At 44.0% G+C, this 15,958-nt stretch overlaps 1 protein-coding gene across 1 annotated transcript in view; it reads left to right on the forward strand.

Annotated features, from left to right (window-relative positions):
* mast2 (microtubule associated serine/threonine kinase 2) overlaps positions 1-15,958 on the forward strand; it is a 106,838-nt gene that overhangs the window by 62,318 nt on the left and 28,562 nt on the right. Inside the window, exons 7-8 of the mRNA XM_070908850.1 lie at positions 8,189-8,280; positions 14,712-14,787. Coding sequence (XP_070764951.1) covers positions 8,189-8,280; positions 14,712-14,787 — 168 coding nt within the window. The remainder of the gene's footprint in view (positions 1-8,188; positions 8,281-14,711; positions 14,788-15,958) is intronic.

Consider the following 15,958-nt stretch of genomic DNA (forward strand, 5'->3'; position numbering starts at 1 on the left):
TGACCTTCTGTTTTTGTCTGAGAGGAACCAGAGGAACCTAATGAGATGAAAATGTCCACTTAAGAGTCTTTTTCTGGCGACTTTAAAGGGACATTCACTTTGTTTTGCAACTTATTTTCATAGTTTTCATTGAAATATTTCAAGGTACAAAAGATCTCCAGGAACTAAATCAGGAACTTAAAGTACCTTTTGGCTGATAATGGATTTAAAAGAACATTGTTTGACACGAAACTTTTAAACCAGATGAAATATCAACAGTGAAGCGGATGTGTTGCACTCGTTGTTGTGCATGTCGTGTTGTAATGAAGGGATGTAAAGGAGACACGTAGAGGTGGAAGAGGAGATGGGAACATTATCGGCCTCTCTTACTTGTTCACTCGTGCTCTTTCTTGTTCTCACACTTTATATGTTGATCTTAACTTTGGTTTTATAGTCAATAAACTTTGCAACAGTTGTTCCCAGTTTGGGTGTCAGGACCCCACAAGGGGTTTTTATTTCAGAAAAAATGGATAGTCAAACCTTTTCAGTCCTCTCCTGCCAACAATCCAGAGCAGACTATGTCTGAGCAGGGGTGGGCGACATGGATGAAATCCTCTATCAGAGTGTGTGTGTGTGATATCGTGATATTAACACATATAACACATAAGTGCACTAAATGTGCAACATCGCCCACCATGGGCCAGAGATGATAAAGGGATGGACACCACAGTGCAAACAGTATGGCAAAATATCAGATGGTAGAAAGTGCATATTGTCTCATGACATATGTGATGTCAGATTAAAGACCCTGCGTCCTCCAGTCTAAATGTGGGTTCCTGGGTTGCTCTAACAGTGCCTGCGGTGACAGCGTTTACTTACACATAAAGAAACAGCAGCCAGATGTGTTGAAACATCTGCAGTAAACATCAGTAAACCGGTAACTGTTTCTCTACTGTAAGAGCTCCACTCAGAAACAGAGGGACGAAAAGAAGAGAGGAGCATCAGAGGGGGGGGGGGCACTGCTGAGCAAAGAGAGAGAGGATCAGAGGAGAGGGAGGGAGGGAGGGAGGGAGGGAGGAGAGGGGAGACACTCCAGCAGCTCTCACACACACACTCGCTGTCGCCAGCGTGACAGGTGGAAGCCGGCGTCTGTTTGCTAACCTCGTCCTCTGTCGAGTGTCACAGCGATGGTTGCGTGTCTGCGTTAGCGTTAGCATGTCTGACTCCTTCTGGACGGTGCTCTCCAATTTCTCACTGCCTGAGAGAAGCATGCTGCGGCGCTCCAAGAGGTACTCGCTCATACTCCGTCCACCCTCCTTTATCAGTTCAGATTCTTTCCATCTCTGCTAGCCTGCGTCTCTGTCTTCTCCTCCTCCTCCTTTCATTTCTCTGTCTCCGTTAGTTTTCTCGTTTCTGTCTGCTATTTTTCTCTCTCTTTCATTTTCTGCCGCTCCATCCTCGGCATCCTCTCCTCCTCCTCCTCCTCCTCCTCCTCTCTGCAGGTCTTAGATGCTCAGCAGGAGTTGCTCCAACATGAAGGTCAGCTAACTGGATTTGTCTTTTGATGGATAAACAGGAGGCTTTGTGTGACTCTGTGTTTGAATGGGAGTTACTGTCACATGTAACACTGCTGGCATGTATCCTAGAGCTGCAGTGTGTGTGTTAGTAGATTTCCTCTATCTGCGTACAATTTACGTGATTGTGATGCAAGTCCAGGTTGCAAGGCGTGATTTGACGTTTGTGCATGCGACCATATGTCGTCATTTCAAGAAAGGCAAAGACAGAGCTGTACTTATCGCTTTGAAGCAGCAATTTTCTTCCTCCTCCCTGTAATAACAGGGGTAGCTGCCACATACAGGGACAGATTTCTTCTTCTCTGCTCCTTGTCACCGCCTCCTGTTGTGTGTGTTTGTCTCCGCAGTGTTTTTAAAAGAGAAAGAGGTTGTGAAGTGAGACAGGAGGGACTCCTGCATAGCAACAGGCGCTGGATGGAGCCGACAGTTTGTGTCGAGCTGTAATCAGGACAAAAGTGATTCATTGTTCGCCCCAAAAAAAGGGTGACCTGAAGGGTCGGAAGACGATGGCCTTATAACACCAGTTATTAGTCTTGAATCTCCCATCATTTCTCTTGTCTTAAGATATGTCAAACTATTTTCCACAGCTTCAGGATAATCTTCACAGCAAGCATCTAAGTTTCCATATTCGCATTTTTATGTCATCATGAAAATGCAAACATGGAATGTGCCGTGTCTGCTTTGATTCTGTTAAAGACAAGGTCATTGTGTCTTTTCAACAAGCTAAATGGTCAGACTTCCTGTTGGAGGGAGCGTCCCAAGGCAACATGCTGCAACAAGGCTCAGTAATGTTCTCTTTTCAGTAACGCTGGACTGATTTGTTTTTTCAGGGCAGACTTTCTCCTCACCACGATCATCATGTCTACGTCACAGAGAATAAAGAATTAAGATGCGTTAAACTCAATTAAATAAGCATTAAACATAAAACAGTCACATGGAGGGAAGGGGGATGTGGGATGTCATATAATACTGTTAAACAACACTAGTGCTGATTCAATACCCAAATAATACTAAATCGTTTTCATATGAACATTAACAAAAGAAGCCACAGTTCCTGAGACGTTACTGAGAGAAATACAAGAAATCTGCAGAAATGAAATGCTAATGTCTAAAAGATCAGTATGAATCTGAAAGCTTAAGAGAGATTAATTTGGTGCACAATGCTGCAGACCTGCTCCGTGTCCGTGTCTGTACTGCTCCGTGTCTGTGTCTGTACTTCTCTGTCTCTGTGTCTGTACTGCTCCATGTCTGTACTGTGTCTGTACTGCTCTGTGTCTGTACTGCTCCGTGTCCGTGTCTGTACTGCTCCGTGTCCGTGTCTGTACTGCTCCGTGTCTGTACTGTGTCTGTACTGCTCCGTGTCCGTGTCTGTACTGTTCCGTCTCCGTGTCTGTACTGCAGTACTGCTCCGTGTCTGCTCTGCTCTGTGTCCGTGTCTGCACTGCTCCGTCTCCGTGTCTGTACTGCAGTACTGCTCTGTGTCCGTGTCTGTACTGTTCCGTCTCCGTGTCTGTACTGCAGTACTGCTCCGTGTCTGCTCTGCTCTGTCTCCGTGTCTGTACTGCAGTACTGCTCCGTGTCCGTGTCTGCACTGCTCCGTCTCCGTGTCTGCACTGCAGTACTGCTCTGTGTCTGTACTGCAGTACTGCTCTGTGTCTGTACTGAGTCCTTTTAGCAACAGGTCGTTATTTTCTGACTTGTAATGTGGATTTTCAGAAACAACAAAGGGTTGCAGCTCTCTTGTTGTTTGTAATGTGTTTCTCCTTCAGGGCGTTAACCCTTTAGCTACCTACACTCACAGCTGGACAGGAGACACACACACACACACACACACACACACTGTCACACACTCTGGTGTGGGCCGCCACATTGATTTCCTGTGGCGGCTGTAACCCTCAGACCAACATTATTGAGTGCACAATGGGAAATGAGTTTTGCTGTAGATCTTATCCACCTACACTCACCTGCTGTCTGGTGTGTGTGTGTGTGTGTGTGTGTGTGTGTGTGTGTGTGTGTGTGTGTGTGTGCTCTGTCACATCACTATATGTCTTCTTCTGTGACTGTGAGTTTTACAGTAGCAAAGTTATTACATGCTGAGTTATATGCAGCTGCTCATATTGCAGGTGAAACATGAGTAAACACACATGTGCAAACACTTACACCTGCCCGCTCTGCCACTTTACTGTCACTTAAACATGTCATCTTGTCTGGTTGTAAATCCCACAAACCTCAAATTGTTGAATATCAGACTTCACACACGTAAAACCAAAAGTTCAATACCTTATTTTGTTTGTTTTTAATTACAATTTAAAACAATAACACAGTAAGACAATATCATCTATGATTCCAGTCAGTAATCCATATTATATTAATACGTTATATAATAGGAAACATGCTAATTTCTTTTCTTTCTGACAGTGAGGTGAGAAGATCAATATCATGTCTGTGTGTTAAGAGTCAGGACGTGGCTAGCCTAGCTTAGCATAAAGACAGGACGCAGGGGGAACACCATCTAAAGCTCACTAACATGTTGTATCTAGGAGTTCCAGCAGGTAGCTCCCTCTAAAACCACAAATGGTCGTTTTTACGTGTCTATTAATGCACGGATTAAACAAGCAAGATACAAATGTTCATCCGTGAGCTTTAGAGGTGTTAGTAGATGTACTTTGAACTTTGGACGGACTAGACGTGAGTGTGATATCGATCTTCTCATCTCATCTCGGAGAGAAAGCAAATAATGTTGACCTGATTCCTTTTCGTAGGTTTATTTTGAAGGAGGTACTAATTTTCTAATGCAGCTGCAATCTATAAGTGGACCAAAAGCATTGTCAAATCAATGATGGGGAAAAAGTACCAAAATATGATCCAAGTTATAGAAAATAGCAAATATGAGGACTTCTTGGATTCCCATCCTCACTCATGTAAAACTGTGACCAATTTAGACTCTCAGTTGCTGTGCTGTTAGCTGACTGGCTGCTGCTTTGATGGTGACGTGAGGCATGAAAAGCTCACACACACACACACAGAAATGTTGCCTTCACTCAGTTCTGCATAATGGAAACATGTTTCCCAGCGGGGATCCAAAACGCCTGCAGGAGAAAGAAACTAGAAAACCACTTTCTCGGAGTGAAAGTGTGCTGAAGAAGAAGCAAGAATACAGTGAGTTAGTGTTCGTGGCGTGTCAACCTCTAGCAACTCTCTCCTTCATCCACCCAGGCAGAAAGTCTGCTCTTCATCGTACTCTGACCATCTGTCCCCTTTTTGACCATTACCCCTCCCTGTCTCCCGCTTGTCTTCATTACAGACGTTCACTCCCAACTTCCTCATTTCGTCCTCTGACATTTGACAGGTGCGTTCGTTGCTTAGCTGTAAATCCATATTCATGAGGAAGCCACTGAGCTTTGTTCATTAGCCGATGCAGAGTGAGCGACAGTCTCAGTGGGACTAACCCTAACCCTGAGCATCATCTTTATGTCCTCCACTGTTAAAGGTTGTTCTCTTGGGGTTTTTTTCATGCTTCATTTTCTTCCTCCTTCATTACTTATTAAATTACCTTTCTGTCCCTCTTTGTCCTCTTTCTGCAGTCCAATCTGACCTTTTCTCTGATGTCACTCTCAGCTCAAAATGTCTGATTAATCTCACAAGATAACAACTGATGGCCAGATGTCTGTGAAACTTTCATAGAAAGGAACTGATGCAACTGTTTATTCATAGAGGATTTCCTGAAAAGGTACTGTTTAATGGGGTGCCTCTAATAGGAACACAGAGGTAGTGTTCAATTGTTACACTTCCAGTTAATTCAATCAATTTAATTACTACAGTAAGCTACAGCAGCACAGCAGGTCCACTGCTAACAAAATGTATAATGTGTCTGCATGGAAGCATAAAAGTCAATGTACATGGAGATTCCCATTTAAAGGAATCTTTACTTGGGTTAAATGTCATATGCTTATAAACTCAACACAACTACCTAAACTACCTAAACATCACTAGAGTGTGTGTGTGTGTGTGTGTGTGTGTGTGTGTGTGTGTGTGTGTGTGTGTATAGACAACATGCTATGATCAAACTGCTGATGCTGCACATCTCAACAGATGGCAAGAGACACACACACACACACACACACACACACACACACACACACACAGCGTGCCATATCTACATGGCATGTGATTATTTGTTAGGTGGGTATGTGAAGTAGACTCAAACCTGCTGTAGATCAAACACCTAATATTCCCTACATGCACACATAAACTTTACCTAAACCTTATTCTCATGATAACTCTAAATAGCCTCAAAACAGAAGCGAGGGCCAGACTGAATGTCCTCACCTTGCAAAAATATCCTTAAACTTAACGCCTAAATGTCAAACTGGTCCTCGCAAATATAGAAATAGTAGAGCACAGACACACAAACCTAAAACAGAGACGTCACACTGATCAGCAAAGACTTCAGCCCTAATCGCTTCGTGTGTCTTGAGATCATCCCGGCAGGTTCGGCCTGTCAGAAACACGACGTTACATGACTGCATAATTACAGCCAGCAGATGTGATGGGCCAATTAACACCACACGCACACACACACGCACACACACACACACACACACACACACACACACACACACACACACAGTGCGAGAGACTGTCAGGAGCTCGTGTGTGTGTCTGTTTCTTCACTGAAGATATTTTCTAACTGACAGAATTTTCATCTTTAATGAAAACGATGAGAAAGGCTGCTGAACGTCATTTCTCATCAGTTGTTTGAGACCTACCCATAACTCGAAATTCATTCATTCATTCTTTTGTTCTTCTCGCACATACGTAAACGTAGTTTTGTCTGCGTTTAAGACGGGGTTCAGATTACTAAGAGATTGTTAAAGCCGAGCAGCAGTTGTTCAGTGGCCTGAGCGTTACAGTATGAGACTGAGCCGTCTGCAGCACAGAGATGACTTCTTTGACTGTGGAACAGTGTCACCAGTATATGTGATGAACAGGAGCAGAATACATCCCTGGGGAACATCTTTGGGATTCAGTTACACGCTCAGTTCTTGCGCTGAAGGTGCGGTGGTGGATATTGACCATAACAGCGGCATCTGTCTTAACTTAGACTCTGCCAGTGCATGCGTTGTGGAGCTCAGAGAGGGCAGATGTAATGTGTTTCTTTAGAACGACATCACCCCAGACTACCTGCAGGCCTCATCACAGCCGCCTCCTCCATATGTCATTTCCTGTGAGCGTAACGAGCCTCGTCTGGAGTCATTAGGACACTCTGAGCTTCAGAGCAAACAGCAAAGTGGAAGAACGGTGTGATCTGGACCTGTGGCTGTGTGGGAGCCGTGAAGTGTGAAGACTGTCGCTTCATTTCCTCCTCTTCCCTTCTGTCTGGGGACGGATGTCACAGCTTTAAAGCAGATTGCTCTTTTTCTCTACAAGCATCTTTTGAACAACAGTGTGCGCACACACACACACACACACACACAACAAACACCGTCATCTCAGCCCAGAGGAGAGCTGAACCACTTCACCGCAGAATCAACCTCATAATGACTGTTCAGCCATCAGCGATGGAGCCTCACGTAACATCTCTACTCTAAACCTATGTTATTTCAGCTGAAATGAAATTTAGTTCCACTCATGATCAAACTATAAACATCAGACAAAACATAAAAACGACTGTATGGGTGCATCCATAAAGAACAGATCAAACAGAAGTGCGTTCAACAGATTAAAACAGATAAACAGTAGAGAGCTGACAGAATGATCTGTGAATATTGTGTTATTAAAGTGTCTTTGTTTGAAGGGACTTTGGAATTGCTGCTGTTGTCTCAAGATCTGTGACAAATTACAGTAATTGTCCAGTCTGGGCTGCCGTACCCAGTGTTCAGATCCTTGGAGTGCTGATGGAGTGCCTCATCTCCTCTCTGTTATTATTCTTTCTACACAAATAGGCTTCAGCATTTATAACAATTTCTTGACTTAGCAGCAAAGAAACATCTTTGTACTGGAACATTTATATAGAGCCAAAGAAGCAGTTTGTATTTTCCGAGCTGAAGGTGAACTAACAGAAGAAGTCGTGACTGTTGGCTGTGAGTTGCTTGAATGCAGCTGATGTGTTTGTGTGTCGTCTCTGTCCTCTGGTGTGAAGGACACACAGTGTGTGGAGCAGCTCTCGCCTCACTGAAACTGTAACATCTGTGAGTTCACCAGCAGTGCATGTATGAAAGCAACACACACACACACACACACACGCGCTGTCTAATGTGTGTGTCTGACACCTGCTGTTTTTGACGCAGAGCTGCAGGGGATGTTTGGCCGTTTTTGGCACCGGTACAAATGACTGACTTTTACATTCATGAGTGTGTGTGTGTGTGTGTGTGTGTGTGTGTGTGTGTGTGTGTGTGTGTGTGTGTGTGTGTGTGTGTGTGTGTGTGTGTGTGTGTGTGTGCGACTGTTAACTTACTGCTCAGTGTGCAGAAATGCCTGCTAACGTTCAGAGAAGCCAGTTGCACAAAATCAGCGACTGGACATCTGCGTGTGGTTCATTGCAAAGCTATTATAGATGTTCTGCAGGAGGTGCTGTTGTAACGTGGACTTTATTGATTTGAATTCACTGAGCTGAGTTTCCTTTTTGTCTTCAGCTGTCGGACGAGCAACAGGAAGAGCCTGATTGTGACATCCAGCACCTCCCCTACCCTGCCGCGACCCCACTCACCTCTGCATGGACACACAGGTAACACACTCAACACGCTCGCATATGCACCTCCTCCGGCACTAAACATTACCTTGATACCAGCAGCAGTTTGAAAACAATGAAATGCCACATTTTTCCAGAAACTTTGAATAAAACTTTATTAGACCAAATGGATTCAGCAGCAGACTGAACATCGACTCACCTTCTGGGGACCAGGAAAACCCACAATGTTTACATCAATCTGCAGACAAACCATCTTTAGGTAGCAAATAACTGGCAGTAAAAAAAGAATCATGATGAGTTGAAGGTGTTGTTGTATCACCTGTTTTTGCAGCGATGTTCGTTCCTTCTTGCTGAAAGGTGTGTGTGTAACAGCAGGTGAGTGGTGTTACATGGAGTCGTGGTGTTTACTATCACACACCAACAAAGCTCAATTAACAGCTCAGACTGCACGCCGAGCGCAGCACAGCCACCTATGATTGCATGGATGAATACACAGGCTGCTGGATGTCCAGATCTTTAAAAATGACTGCAGTTGTTGGATATATTTGGTATATCTATCTCACAGTTCTTTAAAGACTAATGTAAATAGACCCTCTTCCAAAACGCTGGTTTATTGTATGTGATCGTGTGAAATATCTTGTCTATCTGCATCAGACCCAAGTAGCAGTAACGGTTGAGCTCTGATTGATGTTTCCCAGTCGGCCGAGTGACTCCAAAGTCACTTGATCCCTGCTTGATCAATAATTTATCATAATCAGCCAGAAGTTATGGTCACTTATCAAGCAAGAGAGTCTCTGTTCCAGCCTCTTTAAATGTGAGAATGTTTTATTCATTTTAAACATTTCAGAACATTTTGATGGGAAAGTTTCACAGTGTTTAAAAGTTATTCAACAAAAATAATCAACGGGTTGATTAATTTTAATAAATTAATGCTTCTGAGGAAAAGCAGCCGGGGGTCGTCTCACAGACACACACACACACATTATTGAAATTTATTAAGTGTGTCTGCACATATTTGGTGTGTGTGTGTGTGTGATGACAGATGAAATGTGCGCTGACAGGATTTTTGTCGAACACACTTGACAGCATGTAAGACAAGCACACAAAACCCCCCGAATCCACCACCAGCAACCCACCCACTCAGCCCCCTCCACCTTTCAAATGTAAAGAGAGAGAGAGAGAGAGATGAATAATAGTGATATTGATTGATGGTGACTGGCGGGGAGCGAGCGACAGGCACAAAATATAGAGTGGAGGGAGGGAATAAAAGTGGAGTGGTGACAGTGACTGAACGGGAGAGAGAGAGAGACGGCAGCATGAAATAAAAGTATCGACAATTATATCTGACTCTGAGAGAGAGAGAGAGCGCCTCATTAGCAGTGTGTGTTTGTCGCATCTCATTTCCTGCTCAGGAAATAATGGAATTTGCCAGCCTGTCAGTCACTGCGCCCACACACACACACACACACACACACACACACACACACACACACACACACACACACACACACACACACACACACACACACACACACACTTTAAATAAGTGGTTTTGTTGAAATTGCCTTTCATCCAGTAAGTTCTGACCTCTTGAAAAGTATATATACAAACGCACAAATATTAAACTTGAATCCATTTCTGTATTGATCCTGAATCCGCCTCCTTGTCATGTGGAAACCAGCTGGTGTCAATCAACACATCAGTAGTCGTCTTCCTGACAAGCAAATGCCTCATAGCATGTTGTTGTAACTGCGTCTTGTTATGGAAATCCAAGCCCCAGAAACTGTATTTTTGGTTATGATGCTTTTGTGAATAATTCACATTCTAAGCGTTGACCGTGACCCCTGTGAAGTCTTAATAAGTTTAAATAAATATTACATACTATGTGTGAAGCTAATAAGAGACGTTCGTTTGAGTTCAGCATTAGTGTATAAACTAAATGAGCCATTTAAAGACAGACGTCGGGGCTCAGGGAACGCTTGACGTGCTTTCGTCCTTATTTTTGACTTTTTCTAGACTAAATATTGAATGAATGAGTCAGTAATGAAAACATTAGTCAACATTTAGTTATGATTATGAGAGTCTGGTGGTGTTTTGGTTGCTGGTTTGGGGTCACAGTGTGGTGCAGCATCTGTAAAACGCCGTCCTTCTTTTGCTCCATCCTTCCATCTCCTTCCTGCCGTCTCCGTCTCCATCCACCAGACTGCTGTGGCTGCTGCGTTGCCATGGTAACACTGCCACCAGTCTTGCAGTCCACCTAACAGTCCTGTCCTTTTGTGTCCCAGACCCTGCAGAGGAAATAAATACTGCTAATTAAATATCACTAATTAATGTCGCTGTTTTTTCGATTTCGCTCCCGTTGCATCAGAACCACCTGCTCAGTAAAATGTTGCTTTTAGACTTTTGTTCTTGTTTTGTTTCGGCTTAAATGTTTGAAAAAAAAAGCTTAAATGAGGTTTCAGCCTGATGCTAAGTTTGATTTTACCTCCACAGAAACTTACATGCGAGCCTGAGCCAAGGCTGTGATATCTCTGTATCTCTGTTGGCTGCTACTTAACTGATTAATGTGCACCACTGGAGGCCATTAAACCTTCCCCTTCATTCCCAGAGACCATCCTTATACATACATAATTGCTTTTTCTCTCAATCTCTCGCTCTGGCCCTAATCATGAATTTCATCATGGTTTCAATCATTCAACCATTTACTGCTAATCAAATGGAGATTCCTCAAAGTCTAATATCCTGAGGGGCTGATGAGGACCAGTCCTCTCCAAAAAATGACTTTTATTAAATGTTGAAAGTCTGCATAAATCCCTCGTTTCCTCTCTCATACCCTCTTCTGTCTCCTTTTTCTCGCTAGTCATCTCCATAACGTCTACTTTCATTTCCCCCCCATATTCCCTTCTGTCCCTTTCTTTCCTTTTCAACATCTACATCTTCTCCTTTTCTTCCTCTCCATCCTCCCTGAGCCTCCCTCTCTCCTCCCGGCTGACAGCGAGCTGTGATTTGGCAAAGGCCAGCTGATGATTGGCAGCTCTGTGTGCTCTGACTTCTGATGACTTCTGTCAAACAATCCGCCGCTCGTCTTTGTAATTGTAATGAAGGACAGAAAGACAGACGACAGGGATCCAAGCTTTATTCTTATTCACACTCCTGAGGAAATACGAGTCATATTTTTCTTTCCGCCCCCTCCCCAATTATAGCTGTATTTTGTTATCCCAACCACACTCTCCCTGGAGAGGCAGCGAGCGAGCGAGAGTGAAGAGGCACAAAGCAGATATTACATTTGCATGTAACTCATACGCCGGTATATTTCTCAGTCTTTGCTAAAGTAGGTCACTGTCGCTGCAGTTTGCAGCACAAAACCTGCTAAAAATGTGACGGCAAAGCAGCTTCTGTACCTGTTGTGATGAGACCGCCCACCAGCTGCTCTCAGCTGTAATTTACATTTCACTTGGCTCCTTTGTTCACTTTCAAAATACAATCCACAGAGTGGTTTTCTTTCCTGACAAGAAGTGGAAAGTATTATTCAAATAGGATTTAAGAGTGATTCCATTTTTCTCTGTAACCAATCAGAGTATGTCAACATGCTGAAAGTCACTCTGGACCCCTGTGGACATCACATGACTGCAGCGTGTGCTAGATATGAGGCATGTTGGTGTTTCTAGTATCAGTTCAGAGCTGGACTGAGTGACCTCTGTGACTTTGGCTGAGAGTTGGCTGTTTGGCTGTTTGACAGTCGAAAAGAAACCTGAGCATCAAGGTGCAAACCAACAGACAACCAGACACATCAACAAGACTGCTGTGCTCACACTAGTGTGTTCAAGATGAGCGCTCAGAGGGACATTTTACTGTTGGAAAAATAATCTGAGCTCCCTCGTGGTCAAACTATGTAAACATATCTTGTTACTTATCAGCCGACATATACACCAATAGCCATATGTCTGCAGGAAGATAATATCCGGCCCCCTCACCTTCGGCCTTATTGGATACTCTTCATCTCCCATCTCGGGCTCCAACTACAAGTGCATCGTATTCTTTGCAGCATCTGGGGCAGCTAACAAGGTGTGGCTGTGCGCTCTGCGCCAGGCTACACTCTAACTATCCAAAAGATCATTTTCATTATGATAAATCTTTCTATCGTTATTATTATTATTCAGTAAATCTATAAAATGTGAAAAAAGAAATAGGAAAATGACCAACAGTTCTTAGAGCAGCAAATCATCACATTGGAGAAGCTACAACCAGAGGATATTTGGTGTTTCTGCTCAGAACAGTTGCAGATGTATTTTATGTCAATCAGTTAATTTATTAATCGTCTAATTGTTTCAGCACTAAAATCAAGGATCACTTCAAAACCAGGGTTTCTGAGGCGCTTTGGGACACAGAGATCTGAAAGCTTTGCTAACTTTGAGCTCATGTCACACCCCTGAGAGACACATTATTATGCAAATATGACTGAGAAGCCCTGACAGTCCCGTATACACACACCGGTTTACACATCACTGCTGTGTGTGATGTGTCTTCACAGAGAGAGATGGATTCTTCTGTCTGTGAGTAAGCCTTACAGTGACTAATGGTCCACACACAAAATGGGAGCCCTGAAGTGTGACGGTGCAGGGACTGAGCCCGGTGACAGCCCCAATGAGACCTCTGTGTCGTTTGAGATGTAACTCCACAGCATCCACGTGAAGCACAAGGTCACGTATGAGACTTTTCACACAAGTGCGATGGACACTAACAAGCTTCTGTTTGACTAATGACACACGTGTTCACCCGAGTGTGCGCGCACACGTTCTGCTCTCCAGCGACAGACAGAGACGGAGATTCCCATCTGACACAAAGCAAATGCTCGTATTAATATTTGAGTTTCTGCTCTGTCCAGACGTGCTGCGGAGGAAGATGCATAATTGATGTGGAAGTGTCCGACTACTTAATCTCTCCTCCTGTTTCTGAGGCCGACAGCCTTCTCCTATCCATCTGTGTGTGTGTGTGTGTGTGTTACACACCGACACTGTGTGTTTCCCTGCAGATCGACTGGCCTTGAATATTCGTATCCATTATGCTGTGTGTGTGTGTGTGTGCTTATTAAATAATCTCAGCTTTGTTCAGAAGAGGATCGTCTGTTTTCTGTGCGTCAGATCGTTCAGTTTGTGCTGCACATGTTTCATGTTCATTTCAGTTTGTGTTGAACCTGATTGGTTCAGACTGAATGAGTTAATCGGTGTGACATGTTGGTTCATGTTAGTCTATTTGCGTTTGGGAGTTTTCTCTCTAACCGACACGGAGGATGCAGTAACAGCTGCTGAAATAACTTGTTGCATCACACACCGGGGTGATTAATACTGCTGAATAATACCCCATAATAACCTCTTTGTGTTTGCCTCCATTATTCTGTTGATATCATAACATCTTATACAGGTGTAGATGGCGTCCCCCTCTCGAAGCACATGTATGGCCCTTTGAGAGAGTTACTGTGTGGGCACCGGTGTTGTTCCTGGGATAGCGGCTCCACAAGAGGCTCTCTGTTCAGTGCATAGCCGTGGCCACGCTGTTTATTACTGTTAAACAGTGGTTAACGTTACTGTTGTTGTCTTGTTGAGCTCCGTATACAGCTCAGTTATCTGCGGGCTCGTGTGTTGTGTTTACTGCCACTGAAGGACTGCTAACACCAGCAGCAGCTCTGTGTGAGAGGCTGGGGGCCACAGTCAGCCAGTGTTCTGCTCGTTACGCTCGGCACAATAAACATTTTAGATTGCTGCAGTTCTGTAGAACAGCAACAATATTAATATGAGACCTCTTTTCTCTCTCCTCTCGTGTTTCCTTTTGAAGGCTGAAGTTGTCCTCTTTGTAATTCTTTTGTCTCTGCATCTTTTCAGTTGTGTTGCAGTGAGTGTAGCAGTTTGTCCTCCTTTATCTAAATCCACCTCTGTCTGTGTAGATGGAGGAGACGTATTAGTCAGCCCTCTTATCTCTCCACCCTCCACCTTCCTCTCAGCTCCCCTATTTCTCTTATTTTTGTCTCTCTCAATTGAATTCGTCCTCATCACTTGAGATTCTCCTCTTCCCTCCGTTCACATTCTTGTTCACTCGTCCTGCTCTCGTCTTGTTGAGGGCCAGAAGAAGATGGAAAATGGAGGCAGGATAAAGGAACAAGCAGAGCACACATGCACTCTGCACACACAGGCCCATTATTTTCTCATTTTGAGTTCCACAGTTGGAGAAGACGATGGTTCTGGAAGTATACACTGTGAAGTCACATCATTATAATTAATAATTCTTTGATTAATACCGTCGGTATGTTGGAGGTAGTGATGCACGTTATTAGAATATATCTGAATCCATCACCTCATCAGTCGCTGAGGTGAACAGATGCAGAGTTTTCAGCTGGGTTTCTGTTTACTGTGCTCACCTATTATTCTTTCTCCTCCTTCCTTTTCTTTCCGTCCCTGTTTTCTGTCTGTCAGGTACCAGCCCACTGGACAGCCCTCGCAACTTCTCCCCCAACACAGCTGCACACTTCTCCTTTGTTCCTGCCCGCAGGTGAGGCGCACAGAAACACACACTCAGCTGTGCAGGTGTGTTTGAGGGTCACACCTGGAAAACTAAGTCTTGTAGGTCGGGTAGGATGAAAAAAATCATGAATGTAAAAATCTGGTTGAAATTAGGATTATAAAGATAGCATTTACACAAACATGCTGTAGTTTCATCAACTGTTTTTTTAGGAACTGATGTGGAGCAGAACCAGCAGCCTTATAGCGTTTTCTCATGATGTCAGTATTCATGAAGTCCTGTCTGTGCCCTGTTTATATTCCTTAAACGTGATATTGCTACTGAAACTACCAACCACCAGCATTAACATATTGCTAATGCTATGGAGCCCTTCTTTGTGTGGCACACGGCACACAGCGAGGCAGCCTAGTCAGTCTGCAGGTAGTTTTTACATCACAGGCAGCAGGTCACTTCACTGCTTAACATGTTCAACAGTACAGTTAATAGTATTTTGTGGGAAATGAAACCAAACTGAAGAACTATAATCGGACAGGAAGTGAATACATTGAGGCCAGGATGGATGAGCTGTGCTTCAGCTTTTAATGTCGGTATCTTTTGAAGGCTGTGAAGCGACTCCACGGCCTCGGCGCCTCGAGAGCCGAGCTGCTGCTGATGATAGTGTGTGAGCTGATGAGGAGGCAGATGATCACTCTAAGGCTGTCACTCAAACCGGGATTAATAAACCTCTTATCTGTCTGGGCTCTCAGCACAGATAGTAATTACTGGGAGGGAAGGAGGGAGTAAGAGTGTGTGTGTGTGTGTGATAATTTATGCATGTACGTGTGACAGACAGATGCATGCATGTCTCGTCACTCGAGTGATAAAAAAAAGACGTTAATATGAGCTCATATAAAAGTTTGGTAAAATATAAAGAAAGCCTGCCTCTTAAATCTTCATTAAGATGATGATGTTTCCATGGTAACACACCTTTCCTACCGTACTGAACCCCCGGGCTATTTCCACGATGACATCATCAAACACTATATGGCAGCCGTGCAGCAGCCCAAAAGAGCATTCATGTTGATTTGAATTGGAAATCCCTCTCTGTCCGACTGCTGACCTCAGTGCTGCAGACGGCAGGACAGCAGTGACACCTTGTGGTGGAGGTTGATACGACAGGTCATTGATTCCAGGGTCATTGGCTGGTTGTTTTCTTGTTCTG

This window comes from Enoplosus armatus, chromosome 7 (assembly GCF_043641665.1).
Source record: "Enoplosus armatus isolate fEnoArm2 chromosome 7, fEnoArm2.hap1, whole genome shotgun sequence".
Lineage (NCBI taxonomy): Eukaryota > Metazoa > Chordata > Actinopteri > Centrarchiformes > Enoplosidae > Enoplosus > Enoplosus armatus.